This window comes from Cheilinus undulatus, linkage group 6, assembly GCF_018320785.1.
Source record: "Cheilinus undulatus linkage group 6, ASM1832078v1, whole genome shotgun sequence".
NCBI lineage: Eukaryota > Metazoa > Chordata > Actinopteri > Labriformes > Labridae > Cheilinus > Cheilinus undulatus.
In genome coordinates, this window is record NC_054870.1 from 7,362,458 (window position 1) to 7,378,544 (window position 16,087).

The 16,087-nt window shown below is 40.0% G+C and overlaps 1 protein-coding gene across 1 annotated transcript; it reads left to right on the top strand.

Annotated features, from left to right (window-relative positions):
* Positions 1-436: 436 nt before the first annotated feature.
* LOC121511186 (zinc finger protein 239-like) lies at positions 437-10,592 on the top strand. The gene is made up of 3 exons (XM_041789781.1): positions 437-677; positions 6,438-6,513; positions 9,737-10,592. The coding sequence occupies exons 2-3, from the start codon at positions 6,451-6,453 to the stop codon at positions 10,511-10,513; spliced, it is 840 nt and encodes a 279-aa protein (XP_041645715.1). The 5' UTR covers positions 437-677; positions 6,438-6,450; the 3' UTR covers positions 10,514-10,592.
* The last annotated feature ends 5,495 nt before the right edge of the window (positions 10,593-16,087 follow it).

Genomic DNA, 16,087 nt, shown 5'->3' on the forward strand with positions numbered 1-16,087 from the left:
TTCACTACTCGAAGGGAAGAAGCCATAATCACACGACTCAGAATAGGACACAGAGGGATTAAACAGCACACTCCATATAATAGGCAAACACCCCACAGGACTTTGCTTTCACTGCAATAAACCGGAAACAGTACAGCATTGCATTATGGATTGCAGCCAATATTCACAGGAGAGACAAAAGCTTAGGGATTCACTTAAACAACAGAATGTAAGCTTCACATTAAAATGTATACTTGGAGGAAACTTACAACAAACATATAAACCGATACTTGTATTTCTTAAAGAAACAAATCTTACTAGCAGAATCTAAGATCAACTGTCTAATCCAGAACCACACTCCAGTTCAGCAGGTGGCGGTAATGCACCTTTCAGCTGGTTTGCCAACCGCCAAAAAAACTCCAAAGAAGAAGAAGAAGAAGAAGAAGAAGAAGAAGACATTGCATTGCGCGAAACAATATGGCGAAGACGACGGAGGAAAGCCAAACTTGATGATAGAAACGGGATTAAAAACGGACAAAAGGACGCTCATTATCATTGACTAACACCGTGAATTTAATCTTTAAAGACTCAAAAGTCACCGAAGGTCCAGGCTCGCTTAAAAGGCGCCATTTTAGGGCTACGGAGACATCGAGGGCAGCAACTGAACAGCTAAACAGTCAGCGACAGTGGATTAACAAGTAAGAATATGATTTACCGTTCAAATGTTGGTTCCGTTTCTTTAAACTGTGCCAGCTTGTACCGCATACATGGCCACATGATTTCAACGTTAAAGGAAACTCGGAATTGGCCGGTTATAATGGGATCTAATCAGGGTATCCGCGGGGTCTTGACAAGTATTAAAAGTTTGGGGAAAATTAAGACCCTTAAAAAGTATTAAAAAGTCTTATCACGACTTTATAAAGTCTTAAATTTTGAAAGTATTTTTTCTGAATTAGCTGTCCAAGAGTTTGAGTCCCAAAAACATTGAAAAGGTGTGTGATTTATTCATTTTTATTAGGGATGCACCGAAAATTTGGCCACCGAAAATGGCCCGAAAGTGCATTTTCGGTTTTCGGCCGAAAGACTTTTATCACTGAAACAACAAGGCCGATACACGACGTTGTGATGACGCAAGCAAAAACCGCGGCCAGCACGCGCTTTCATCAGTGGTTCTCAAATAAGGTTATGTATACGTGTAGGCACTCCAGGGGGTAGATTTTAAACTATTTAAGAAAAATAGCGCCTTTCTTTGCACGTCAGGAGCTACATGAGTATATTACATTTTAGAAACACATTCGTGCTGCGAACGTCTGCGGTGTGTTTTCTCTGTCCTCTGATAAACACTGATATTTATTGAAGCAGAAGATAAAAATGGGTTTGTCCCTCTCTGTCCTTCACTCCGTGCGTAACGTGGCACTTTTACGCACAGCCAGGACGTCAGTGCCGTTTTGTTTCACAGTTTCATTCACTGTGCCAGCCAAGTTTGTACGAGGAGGGCCTGACTTTTTATTCATTCTATATCAAATATGATCAATAAGAGTTATAATATCGCACAGCTGAGACTCGCGGTGAGAGGAGTTAACTCTCCACAGCGCACAGACTGGCTCACCTGTTTGTGTTCCAGACTGCCCAGAGGAGTCATTTAGCTGGTTGATCTGGAGCTTTTATAAGTCGTTTGTCTGAGGTCAGAGGAGACTGTGTTGGTAAATATTTCACTAAAGTCCCGTTAGTTTAGAAACAGCTCCAGCTGTGTGAGTTTCGCTCCAACGAGCGCACAAAGTGGTGGTGGTGCCGATTTTTAAGGCAGACAGAGGAACAAAAACGTCCTGCTCTCCAACATCACCTGATGTTTGATATTGCCTCATATCTGTCTGTATCAGTGCTTGTGTTTTTGCCTCTTTTTTTAGCCTGGTAGAGAGGGAGACAGACAGCAGGCAGCCCGACATGTCCATATGAGTGCAGATGCACTACTTCGATATCCGCAGCAATGTCGCACTGCGAAATGGTATTGCAGGTGTGGAAGCTTGCTTTGACTCGCTACAGGTTCTAAATGTAAATATTTTGTGTAAATAATTTGCATGAAAAAAATGCGCATAGAGTGTACGGACCTTAAGTTTATAAAATGGAGTTAATATTTTGTAGGCTCTTAAATTTAAAGGTAACACCCGCACACTGTCCAACTTGCAAAAAAGGATGTATTTATTCACAATGTTTCGGTACTAGACCTTCATCAGGTTTTTCAGTCATGTACAGGGGGTACATTTCGGCCTTGGTTTCCTCATTTTCGGTTTTCGATTTCAGCCAAGAATTTTCATTTCGGTGCATCCCTAATTTTTATTTAAAAACAAAGATGAACAGGTACATACAAAACTAGGCTATTGTGGGTGCGTTCGTAAATTGTCTCTGAGAGCGCCAGAGAGAGCTATATCACTTATGTAAATGGTTACAGCTTGATGTGGCGGTGAGGTATTAAAAAATATTGAGGTCTTGAAAAAGTCTTAAAAAGGTATTGAAATTAACTTCAAGATTGCTGCATATACCCTGCTAATGCAGCAGACAATACAAGCCTGATGGCGACAAAACACAGCGGTTCTACACAAAATCTGGTCCTGACTACGAGTTATTTTACATCAGACTCGAGTCGAACTCGACATTTTACAAAGACCTGCAGGCTATAAGATGAATATGAATGTCAATAAGCTAAATGATTCCTCCCATCAATATTGTAGTTCATTTTAGCTGAAATTAAGTCCGCAATAAAGTACCGGTGCAACATGAGGAGGACAGTCACAGTCAGGAGGGGAAACGCAGCCTCGTACTGCATGGACGGTTACTGTACATTGTGAGGGTAAAGCAAAGTTTAGGGAACGAGTTTACTTTCAACCATTTAACATTTGCTTTTATTTACGTTAAAAACATTAGTCAGGACCCAGTGTGATTATGGAAGTACTCAAAATCCTACCGTTTTTAATGAATGCCATAAAATGTTGCAAGTATTTGACTGTTACACTGATAATCATTAGTATATACACTGCCTGACCAAAAAAAAAAATGTCGCCCCCCAAAAAAAGGTCACAGACTCTAATATTTCGTTGGACTGCCTTTAGCTGTGATTACAGCACGCATTCGCTGTGGCATTGTTTTGATGAGCTTCTGCAATGTCTCAAGATTTATTTCCATCCAGTGTTGCATTAATTTTACACCAAGATCTTGTATTGATGATGGGAGAGTCTGACCACTGCGCAAAGCCTTTTCCAGCACATCCCAAAGATTCTCAATGGGATTAAGGTCTGGACTCTGTGGTGGCCAATCCATGTGTGAAAATGATGTCTCATGCTCCCTGAACCACTCTTTCACAATTTGAGCCCGATAAATCCTGGCATTGTCATCTGGGGAAAAATCCATTGATGGAATAACCTGGTCATTCAGTATATTCAGGTAGTCAGGTGACCTCATTCTTTGGGCACATAATGTTGCTGAACCTAGACCTGACCAACTGTGGCAACCCCAGATCATAGCACTGCCCCCACAGGCTTGTACAGTAGGCACTAGGCATGATGGGTGCATCACTTCACCTGCCTCTCTTCTTACCCTGATGCACCCATAACTCTGGAACAGGGTACATCTGGACTCATCAGACCACATGACCCTTTTCCATTCCTCCAGAGTCCAATCTTTATGCTCCCTAGCAAACTGAAGCCTTTTTTTCCGGTTAGCTTTACTGATTAGTGTTTTTCTCCTTAGATGTTTTCCCTGCTTGATGCATGCCAATGATTTGACCATTCTTAAACAGACTAAAATCTTTTCCACAACCACAGGATGTGTCTTTCGACATGGTTGTTTAAGAAATGAGAAGTTACTCATGGCATCAGCTGGGGTTAAATAACTTGCTGCCAGCTGAAAGATAATCGCCCATGCAGTAATTATCCAGTAGGAGGCTCGTAGCTATTGGCTTAGTTAAATCCAGGTGGCGACTTTTTTTTTTTGGCCAGGCAGTGTGTCAGGGGTTATCCAAACTGTGGCTCGGAGGCCAACTGCAGCCCTTCAATATATTTAAGGTTATTACTATTTACTTAGTGAACATTTTTATATCCTTACATAAACAGGTCACTCTCAGAGACCATGACAGGATATGTACCTTTAACTCATTGAGTGCCAGCCCTTTTATAAAATGGAAAGTGGCTTGTGCCAGCGTTTTTGGCCATTTTGAGTCATCTTTCAAGACCCACAGAATATTTTGTACTATGACTCTGAAAACACAGAATAGCTCAAATGAAAGAACAAACTCTATTTCATCATGGAAAAAACGTTTGTTTGCACTTTGTTCCGTTCTCGATTTATCTTCAGTTGAATAGAGGCTATTTTCACCAAAAAGAGCACATTTTTTTCTAGAAAAGTGAGAAAAATGCATTTTTGGGAAAGAGAGTCTGTCAAGCAGAACAGTGATTTGAATGTTATAATTTTGCCTTCGGTGACATAAAAGACATCTGGAAATTGTATTACAAATGTGTGTTATTGTTAAATAAATACGAATACACGGGACACCAAATATATGCCATTGTCCTCTCCTGCTTGTGTGTCCCCTGGCACTGCCTGTAAATTATATCAGCGCTATATGTGACCAAAGCTGGTAAAAACTCCTGCAAGTCGTCCGAGGTCGTTTTTTTTACACATTATGAAAGCATAGATTCCAAGCTTTCAAATGGTGTATCATACACCTTAATCTGAGGATATTTCACAAAGATATGCTCATTTGAATGTTAACTTCTAGTTCCTGTTTGCTCTGAGAAAAACAGGCTCAAAGTTTCAGGACTTTTCCTACCTTCGGGCAGGCCAGGTAATGGGCATGAACAAAAGAGCTACATTTACATAAAGTCCACCCAATCCAAGCTTCTGAATCGGATTGGTGACGCTCATCAAAATATTCCCATAGGAGATCCGCCTTCATCAAACTTTCACTGTCGAGTGATCCTGAAGTTTTCCCAAATCTGCTGATAATTCTTGCTGCTTCTTCATCATCTCTACTTTTCTTCACTGCAGGGTGCATCTTGAGGCTTGCTGTTAAAGGTGATAACTAGAAACAGCTGTATACGTGCCGAGGGGGGTTGGAGTTTGAGCCATGCGGTGTTTGTTATTGTCCATCTCAATGGGCGAAACTGGGAACAATGGCAGACTGAGTGGCCTATTATCACCCAGCAGTTTCGCTTTCCCCTCAATCTCCCCACTGAAACTACAAAAACAGGGCATTTTTAAACACTAAATTAACGCTTTTAAATATCACATTTTTCATCAAATGAGTAGTTTAAATATCGGACTTGCATAAAATGAGAAAAAAAGGAAAAATAATCATTTTGAAGAAAACGACTTTGTATCCATTTTTCTCAACCACCGGTATGCCGACTTGCTTGAACTTTATCTGGTTTCGGTCACATATGTTATATGTATTATATATAATCTGTGATATGGAATTTTTTTCTGTTCTCTCCTCTTTTTCTGCCAACAGACGGTGTTGTAAAACTGCATGGGGCTTGCGCTTCTCTCAAGTCTGCTTCTGAAATCACAGGAGCATGAGTGATGGTTTCATACGATAAATTTGGCTGTTTAATCAGTGGGTTTCTAACGTTAACTTACCTTCATAGGGACGGAGAACAAGATCTGCTCCGCTCACTCAGCAGCCGTTCTTCAGAGTCTGGGTCGGAAAAGTCAGTCTCTGAAGTGTCGTCGCTGTATGCATCCAGCTGGCTAGCAGATGCCTTTTTTCTCCGACACATGAGGGAGATCTCATGGCATTCTTTAGCTGCTTGGCCGGCCGAGGCAGATGAATGACTGTTTATTGTCAGTTTCAGCGAGTAACCGATTTCTCACGCATAAGTTTAAAGTTTCTTCCAGCGTCCGCTGACTCCCTCAGTTTTTTGGGGGGCATTTTCTGTCGATACTGATATAGGTTTTACCTTAGATTATCTCCATTTCGATCACTCTGATCCCGGCGTCTCCACCTCTGATATCTGTGGCTTTGATCTACCGTCTCTTCCGCATTCCGACTACGTATCCCAGAAGCCCCAAAATCACTCACAGGGAGCGTGAGAGCACCCCCTTGTGCCAGCTGCCGAAAAAAACACTTTGACGTAGATCCGTCAATGGCACACAGTGAGTGAGACGGAGCCAATGATAGGACACTTAAAACAATATAGAGACCACAATAAGATAGGTATCATGATGCAGAGGTGATGAAACAATACGTATTGTGGAGCTGAATCCACAATACAATATGTGTGGTGTTACAGAGTTCATGATAGGATGCATCGTTTGGGATATTTGAGTACACAGATTTATTTTCCTCTTCTTTGCAAAGAGGTGGAGAGCAGTGAGGAATTACACAGTAAAACACCTTAGAGGGAACTGTTTGAGTCTGCTGCAGTCTGGATTATTGACCTCTCTGATTTATTTGTTCATTTCAGATTTGATTCACAAATGGAGGACCTTCCTATGAAAGAGGAGAGTGAAACTGTCAGCATCATGGGGTCATCTGAAGTGGTGAGTTATTTTAAAAAAGTACAGTGAGCTTAACATATAAAAATAGTTTGATTTTTATTCCCTTAAATCATACTCCACCATCCTAAACCCAATATTTACCACAGAAGGGCCCAAAAACAGTTAAGTGATTTAAATTCCACTGGTTACTATGGTTACGGGAGCTTTCTAATCTAGGATCTGACTGTTAGATGTCTCTTATATCCAGCATATTACTCACTGAACCTTCCCTAGCACCAAGGGTGTGAGGACTGTGTTGTAACTGGTCTGATTAAAGGTGAACCAAAGTATCAGCTAAAGTGTAACTACTCTGAAATGATCAGTTCTCCTCATATTCATGGTCAGAACTGGGAGGGGGGAGGGATGAGACACGCAAGCAACACACAAAAACTTCCATTATGTTGACTCTTTCATTGAGCCATTTAGACTGTGTCAAGAACAGAGCAGTTTTTTTCCTGTATGGAGTTGCTGCCATCATTTTTCTGAAATTTAGAGTGTGTAGAAGTTGCCCACTACATTATCTCTACTGAGACACTCAGTATTTTTATGCAATAAAGACTCTACGAGGAGATGTATCTGCAATTTTCCTGTATAAAAATGTAAAAAATATTTGTGTGCAGTTTAGACACCATGAGGGCGTTTTTCTGCGATTTTACTGTATGAAAATGCAAATGCAAATGTTTTTGCAGTCTTTTAAATAATTACAGACCCATCTCCAAACTTTCTGTTCTGGCCAAGGTTCTGGAGACTCTGGTTAGCAACCAACTGAAGGAGTTTTTAAATACCCATAGTATATTGTCCCACTCTTAATCTGGTTTTAGAAAGAAACATAGCATGAAGTTTTTAGCATTTAAGTTTTTAACAATTTCATTGGTTTTATTGACAATAAGCTGCATTTTGCAGCCCTTTTTATCGACCTTTCTAAGGCATTTGATACGGTGGACCACTCAGTTCTTAAATTCAGATTGTTTAAGTCAGGACTGTCTGATCAAACAGTGAAGTGGTTTAGCAACTACCTTACAGCCAGATCTGTGTGTCCAAGCAGATGATTGCTGCTCTGCCTCACCTCCTGTAACCAAAGGAGTGCCTCAGCGGTTGGTTTTAGGGCCACTCCTGTTCATTCTGTATATCAATGGTATTGATCATAATGTTACAAATGCAGATTTTCATTTTTATGCTGACGACACTGTCATGTACTGCTCAGCACCCACCCCAGACCAAGCTCTTATGCAGATACAACTTGCTTTTGACTCCATTCAGCAGAATTTTTATGATTTAAAACTTGTGTTGAATGCTGACAAGACTAAGATCATGCTGTTCTCAAACTCAAGCCCCTAAACCTGACTTCAGTCTTTACTTCTCAGGGTTCTCAGATTGAGTTTTTATCGAGCTACAGATATCTCGGTATTTTGATTGATGACTACTTGACTTTTCACTCCTCACATTCAGGAGCTGGTAAGAAGGCTAAAACTGAAGCTGGGTTTTTATGTTAGGATCAAGTCCTGCATGTCTTTTGAATCTAAAAAGAAACTTGTTAGTGCCACTTTAATGTCAGTGTTGGACTATGGTGATGTTTTGTACATGCATGCTTCGTCTCAGAGCTTACATGCTCTAGACCAGGAGTTCTCAGCATTGGGGTTGGGACCCCGTCTGGGGGTCTCATGATGCCTTTAAAGAACTAGAAATATTTTTTATGACACTGTTGCCACTTTACACCTAACTTGCCAAATTTGAAAACATTTTCATTACTTTTTCCCACCAAATTTGCTAATTTTAACACATTTTTGCCACTTAAAATCCAATTTTTGGCAATTTTAAACCCTTTCCGCCATTTCCACCAAATCTTGCCACTCTCCATCTATTGTTGGCTCTGTTGCCGAATTGTTGCCACTAATAACCCCTCTTTACCACTTTTTACGCCACATTTCACAATTTGATATGCCTTTTTTGCCAGTTTAACACAGTTTCTGCCTATTTCTGCCTAAGCTAACCCTTTATGCCAGCTTTCATCATTTTTTTCATCCCATTTCACCAAATTTTCAACTAATTTTGCCACTGTAACGCCAATTCAGCCACTTTTTAATCCTGTTTTACCACTTAATATGCTTTTTTTCCCATTTCAACCCATTTTTTCCATTATTTTGGTTATTTTTCATCACCTTTGCCACCGTTTTTTGCCACTATTAACCCATTTTAGCTATTTTGAACATATTTTAATTCGGTTTTAAATAAAGGGATTTACATTTTTAAGAGGGCTTCTTCCTATAAACAAATGAATTAAAACGATATTTGTTTATTTGGTAAGAGTGGTTATTATTCAGATTAAATATAAAATACCACAGCTTAACTTTACATTGGACCATGATTTTGCTGGCCCCCAGTTTGGCTGGGCCCCAGGAAGCTCTCCCATGTTTCCCCCCTAATGCGCAGCCTTGTCTGCACATGACTGTGTTCAGCCACTTTCAGGTACCGTAGGGTCTCCAGTCTCTGGCGCCTTTATTTTGGGGGTGTGGACTGGAAAGGTTGAGAACCACTGCTCTAGACAAAGTGCATCATTGGGCTCTGAGGTTCATAACTAACTTTAAATCCCTCACTCATCACTGTTTGTTGTACGATCATGTGGGATGGTCTTCACCGTCTACATGTAGACGAAGACACTGGCACATTCTTGTCTACAGGGTTATTCTTGGCCTTCTGCCCTCCTACCTTCAGACCTAAATCATTCAGAGGAGTACAGGATCTTACGGTCTTTGTTCCCAGGATATTTATTTGCTGTCTGTCCCAAAGGTCAGAACTGAACTGGGAAAAATACATTTAAATTTGTTGCTCCCCCTGCCTGGAATGATTTACAAAAAGAGCTGAAACGCAATGAACTGAACTCTTGAAAAAGAGATTTTTTTTTCTTCTGGTTAAATAAAGGTTAAAACAATGTTAATAGTGCAAACTCAGTCATTATTAGCCATGATGGCAAAACTATTTAAGGAAGCCCAAACATGAGGTACTGTGGACATGTTGAATTGGTCATTTACACAAATATCTGATCGGCCAATCATAGATCATGCATATAGGCATTCAGACATGGTCAAAATGGTGTGTTGAAGTTCAAATTGAGCATCAGGAGGACATCGAAAGGTGATTTAAGTGGCTCTGAACGTGTTATCAGGGCACATGTATCCTAAAATAACGTTCTTATCATCTCCTTCTCTGTCCTTTTGTTTCTTTGTAGGAACAGCCTGAAAGCAATCCAGGCAGCTCTGTCAAGGAGGACCAATTCAAGAAACCCAGTGATAAAAAACCTAAAAAAAGTTATACCTGTGACCAGTGTGGGAGGACATTTCATGGATCAGATGCTTTTAGTTCCCACCAGAAAATCCACACTGTAGGGAAGCCTTACTCTTGCGACCAGTGCGGGACGAGTTTCCTACATATCGGTAAACTGAAGATTCACGAACGGATCCATGCTGGAGAGAAGCGGTTTTACTGCGAGTATTGTAAGAAGGGGTTTTTTTATTCCAATGATTTGAAGAAACATCAGAGAATCCACACCGGAGAGAAGCCGTATACCTGCGACGAGTGTGGGAAGAGTTTTAATCAGTCAGGTTGTTTGAAGTCACACAAGAAGGTCCACACTGGAGAGAAGTCTTTCTGGTGTGTGGAGTGTGGGAAGGGGTTCAGTCTAGTCAGTGGGCTGAATAGTCACAAACGGGCCCACACTAAAGAGAAGCCTTACTCCTGTGACCAGTGTGATAGGAGGTTTTTTATGCCCGGTGAGTTGAAGACACACATGAGGATCCACACTGGGGAGAAGCCTTACTCCTGTGACCAGTGTGAGAAGACGTTCCGTCTGTACAACCAGATGATGGCTCACAGACGGGTCCACACTGGAGAGAAGCCCTACTGGTGTGAGCAATGTGGGAAGTTTTTCCGTCAGTTACAACACTTGAAGACACACAAGAAACGTCACAGTGCAGAAAAGCAACGACAGAAGTCTGACTCACCATGAGATGATAAATCACCTTTTTATACAACCTTACTGTCTGTAGATTCCATGTTAAGTTCTGTAAATTAGAAATAAAATTTGTCATTGCATCAAAGACAAGTTGCTGTTTTCATTTTTCTCCACTGCCAAAGCTACAGCATTAAAAATACAGGATAAACACACATACAAGCTCCTGATTTCAACTGTGTCCAAACCTGTTAGTTTGATACTAATGTGTTTACTGTAGTGTAGGAACAACAGCAGAGGTACCAGTGTGTGGTCAGGGTGTTTTTCTTGTTAATCAAGTTTCTCAGTTCCACATATCTATCTTGTCTGGTGTAGATGAAGGCTGGTCGTGTTGTTTTTAACTTGCATGCTGGATGACTGGAGTCCAGATCCAGATTTTCTGCTGTTTGAGGAAACCCAGCATGATCCAGTATCTAGACTTCCTCATCCATTTTACTGACGGTTAGTTTTGTGGCTGTTTGGTAACTGCAAAGTAGGGGAAATGCGAGGCTGTGACCACCTATATTCAACTCACATGGATTTAGATCATTTTAAACTGTTTAAGTGTTGCCTTCATGTTACAGTTTTTCTCAGTCGCTTTGGTACATTTCTCAAATCATTCTCGACATTTGCAAAACAGTAAGTGCATTTCTCAATTTGTACAAATAGCAAAACACCATGGATTACCTGCAAAACCCAGTCTCTTGCTCAAAATCCTTAGTTCATCTCTCAAAAGTAAATATCTGTGTTAATGAACGTGTCAGTGCCATCAGAATGACAAGTCCTTGTGTCGTGTACGGGTAAGACAGATTGCTTAGTCATGTTGTCAACATAACAGTGTACTCTGGAGGGATGATCTGATGTAAACTATGGCTAAAGTTTTGATGACAATTATTGTAAATTGTAAGTTACACCTTAGTGCATGTGGGAGATTCACATTTACACTTTTACTGTTTGTACTGTAATTTGTTGACAGACCATGTCATTGTGATATAGAAAGAAAAAGACAGCACTGCATAGCACAAAGAAAAAAGCAAAAAAAAAAAAAGTAGAAATGTGAACATAGGACAATCTTCTTAGGGAAAACTGTACATGCAGTGCCACAGGAATTACTACACCTCCTGATTTTCCTGTCTGTTGGGCCACAAATTCTCATCCACATCACAACGAATATCTTCCCTTACGATGCAGCGTGGAAAGAGTCTTTTAGAGTGTCTTATCCAGCCTCTGCAGGTATCTGCTGTGATGTCACCACACGCTGCATCCATGGCAGCCAGAAGGGTCATCTGTGCATTTGGCTGGCAATCATATACTTTCCATCTCCATGCTGAGAAAATTCCTCAATCATCAAATTCTCCTCAGTCAAATTCCTTGATCATTGGTTGATCTAATTCTTCACACATTTCCCTTCATTAGAGAAAGTCAAGATTCACCTGGGAGAAATTTACCAATTCAGGACAGATGTAGAAAAAAAGTCTAATGGAAATGAATAGAAATATGCTTCACATATGACAACATGTTCAACCATTTTGCATGTAAAGACTTATGCAGTGAAGTAATACCTAAATGTTGTGGGGGGTGAGACTATTTAACAGGGACCCATTATAATACAGTTTGATCAACATGACATGAGCAACTGATAATGTAGGAAACAGCAGAGAATTGTACATAATCATTTGCATGAATGTACCAAAGCATTATTCAAAGAAGCATTGTTAAAAGAAATGAGAAACTGTTTTTTTGAAGTACACAAGTGACACAATGATGTGATCTGAGAAATGTACCAAAGCAACTGAGAAAAACTTTAACACTGTATGGAGTTAATAGTTTGGAGGCGACATGAGCGTGGAGCTGTGAGGAGTCATCAGCTGACTGAAAGGAAGAGAAGCCACTCTGTTTCAGTTACTGTCAGCTGGGCCTGATGTGTACATCCCATCCTTTGGTTTGGTGTACATTTCACCCCAATCACACCACACTTTCACTCATCCATACATGCCAGACATGACTGGTAGCTCACATTTACATAGCACACTAGTTATTTGATGAGTTTGATCATTTGTTGTTAAAAAAAAAAAACTCTGATAGTGATAGCCTAATCAAGATTTCTGAGGCACTGAAGCTTGTATCAAAGAGTTAATTTGTCCAAGTATTTCAACACAGCCCTCTTTGGCGCCATCTGGTGGCCAAAAGTATGAAGAGCAGATGAATCTACAACTTGAAATGAGCTACTTCATTCTGGTTTCCCTCTCTACAGAGTTGAGACGACTCCCTCTGTTTAACATCATGTGACAGTTCTGTCGGCTGTCCTTGTGGTGCCGAGGACATGTTTTTTTAGGGTGAAAAAAAGATTATGTTTATTCGACTGATAAACGATTTTGATACTTTCAATCCACACAAATCCTATCTCAGTTCATCAACATAGAATTTATGGAAATAACATATCAGGGTTGTCAATAGATTAACATTTTTGAATGTAAAAAAATTGCTAATTAATCATACCATTTGTGTCTGATCTAAATGTGATAAACAGGTTTATGTATGTATGTTTAGGTTTTTGTGGTATATAGATAGATAGATAGATCAAACCTAACCACAAAAACGTTCACCTTGATCTCTTTATGAATGTAAAGTTAAAAAAACAGTCAATCAAGATGCTGCAAAAGTGTCAAAGACTGCAGTCCCTGTAGGAGACGGTCTGACGCTGGTGAATATACAGAGAGATCATGTGGAGGAGGAGACAGAGCAGCAGAGGCTGGTGTGTGACAGGAGCAGAGGCACACAGGTGAGCTCTGTAGAGTGTCATAATAAAGGCTGACAAGCATAATTAGAGTGTGGGTCCCCTTTATTTATGAAGAAAAAAATGTTTAAGATTAAATCTGTAGCTTTTCTGTGATCTGAAGAATGAAGACAGGGTTAAGTCCTCTTACAACTTCTTGAAAGTAGCCTGTTCCATTTTAAGGTGAAGGTCCTGAATTCAGACTTTATCCCTACATACGAGTGTCAGTATTTTTATAACATTAAGTCTGAGCACACTATAAATACATCAGTTTTATTGTTAATTTTTTAAAGTGATTCCAAAGTGCTGTAGATAGATTTAAAAGAGAAGTAAAAACAAGAATTAATAGTTAAGTATAATGTTAGAGTAGATTGCTATTATGCTGATATCATAGTTGCTTTAATATGTTGTCCGATTCAGCATTTATTTTTATTTTTTTTTAACTTCTAGAAGTCTGAAGTCCGACACTACATTGTGGCATTATTCAGTAATGTTCCATTAAGGTCAGCATCTCTAACTGTTGATCTTGTTGGGCTTGAGTTTACCATGTTATGCTGTCAGCTTATTTTTGGAGCATTCAGTATCTTTGAGCTTCATATAGAGATTTTTTTTATTTTATCGGTCATTATTTTGGGTTGCTGCCATGAAAAAACAATTGCATTAAAAAAGCATTTAGATCAGACATAAATGGTGTGATTGATTAGCAATTTACATTAAAAAAATGTAATATATATATATATACGTGTGTGTGTGTTTAAATAATGCAAAATATTTATTTTTTCTATAAATTCTATGTTGATGAACTGAGATAGGATTTGTGCACCAGAAGAGAATCGAAATCATTTATCAGTCAAATAAACATAACAGAATTTTTTCACTCTAAAAAACATGTCCTCAGCACCACAAGGACAGCCGACAGGACTGTCACATGATGTTAAACAGAGGGAGTCCTCTCACCTCTGTAGAGAGGGAAACCAGAATGAAGCAGCTCATTTCAAGTTGTAGATTCATCTGCTCTTCATACTTTTGGCCACCAGATGGCGCCAAAGAGGGCTGTGTTGAAATACTTGGACAAATTAACTCTTTGATACAAGCTTCAGTGCCTCAGAAATCTTCATTAGGCCATCACTATCAGAGTTTTTCTTAACAACAAATGATCAAACTCATCAAATAACTAGTGTGCTATGTAAATGTGAGCTATCAGTCATGTCTGGCATGTATGGATGAGTGAAAGTGTGGTGTGATTGGGGTGAAATGTGCATGAAACCAAACAGGCTGAGTTGTTGGCACTAGGCCCAGCTGACAGTAACTCAGAGTGGCTTCTCTTCCTTTCAGTCAGCTGATGACTCCTCACAGCTCCACCCTCACTCCATACAGTGTTAATATGAACACTTATATAGTTTAAAATGATTTAATTTCATGCAAGTTGAATATTGGTGACATTTCCCCTACTTTGCAGCCACAAAACTATCAATAAAATGGATGAGGAAGTCTAGAGACTGGATCATATTGGGTTTCCTCAAAATCTGGGTCTGGACTTGAGTCATTCAGCATGCAAAGTGTGAAAAAACAACACGACCAAACTCCATCTACACCAGACAAGATAGATATGTGGAACTGAGAAACTTGATTAACAAGAAAAACACCCTGACCACACACTGGTACCTCTGCTGTTGTTCCAACACTACAGTAAACACATTAGTATCAAACTAACAGGTTTGGACACAGTTGAAATCAGGAGCTTGTATGTGTGTTTATCCTGTATTTTTAATGCTGTAGCTTTGGCAGTGGAGAAAAATGAAAACAGCAACTTGTCTTTGATGCAATGACAAATTTTATTTCTAATGTACAGAACTTAACATGGAATCTACAGACAGTAAGGTTGTGTAAAAAGGTGATTTATCATCTCATGGTGAGTCAGACTTCTGTTGTTGCTTTTCTGCAATGTGAAGTTTCTTGTGTGTCTTCAAGTGTTGTAACTGACGGAAAAACTTCCCACATTGCTCACACCAGTAGGGCTTCTCTCCAGTGTGGACCCGTCTTTGAGCCATCATCTGGTTGTACAGACGGAACGTCTTCTCACACTGGTCACAGGAGTAAGGCTTCTCCCCAGTGTGGATCCTCATGTGTGTCTTCAACTCACCGGGCATAAAAAACCTCCTATCACACTCGGCTTCACTCCAGTGTGGATTCTCTGATGTTTCTTCATATCACTCGAACCAAAAAAAACCCTTCTTCCAGTATTCGCAAGAAAACGGCTTCTCTCCAGCATGGATCCGTTCAGTTTATCTATATATCTGAATCTCTTCCCGCACTGGTCGCAGGTGTAGGGCATCGCTCCAGTGTGGATTCTCTGGTGTCTCCTAAAAGGACTGGGTGCCTTGAATACCTTCCCACACTGGTCACAAGGAAAAGTTTTTTTAGGTTTTGTATCAGTGGGTTTCTATCACCTTTCGATCTCCTTCTGATGCTTAAGTTGAACTTCAACACATCATTTTGACCATGTCTGAATTCCAAAATGCATGATCTATGATTGGCCGATCAGATTGGCCGATTGTGTAAATGACCAATTCAACATGTCCACAGTACTTCATGTTTGGGCTTCCTTAAATAGTTTTGCCATCATGGCTAATAATGACTGAGTTTGCACTATTAACATTTAAGGTGTTGCAGCAGCTGAGACAGTTTGAACGTAGGTTTACATAAGTAAGTTTTATTCATGTCCACCCAGCCTTGATCAGAGTGATGAATTTCAGCTCTTTTTACAGATCTGGGTCATCTGGCCTAGCTCAGTAAAAAAAGCCTTCACCATATGT

Excerpts from the sequence above, each read along its gene's own strand:
- LOC121511186 (XM_041789781.1), top strand. The coding sequence starts at position 6,451 with ATGGAGGACCTTCCTATGAAAGAGGAGAGTGAAACTGTCAGCATCATG. Across the intron at positions 6,514-9,736 it reads TCATGGGGTCATCTGAAGTG|GAACAGCCTGAAAGCAATCC; the intron begins GTGAGTTATTTT and ends GTTTCTTTGTAG.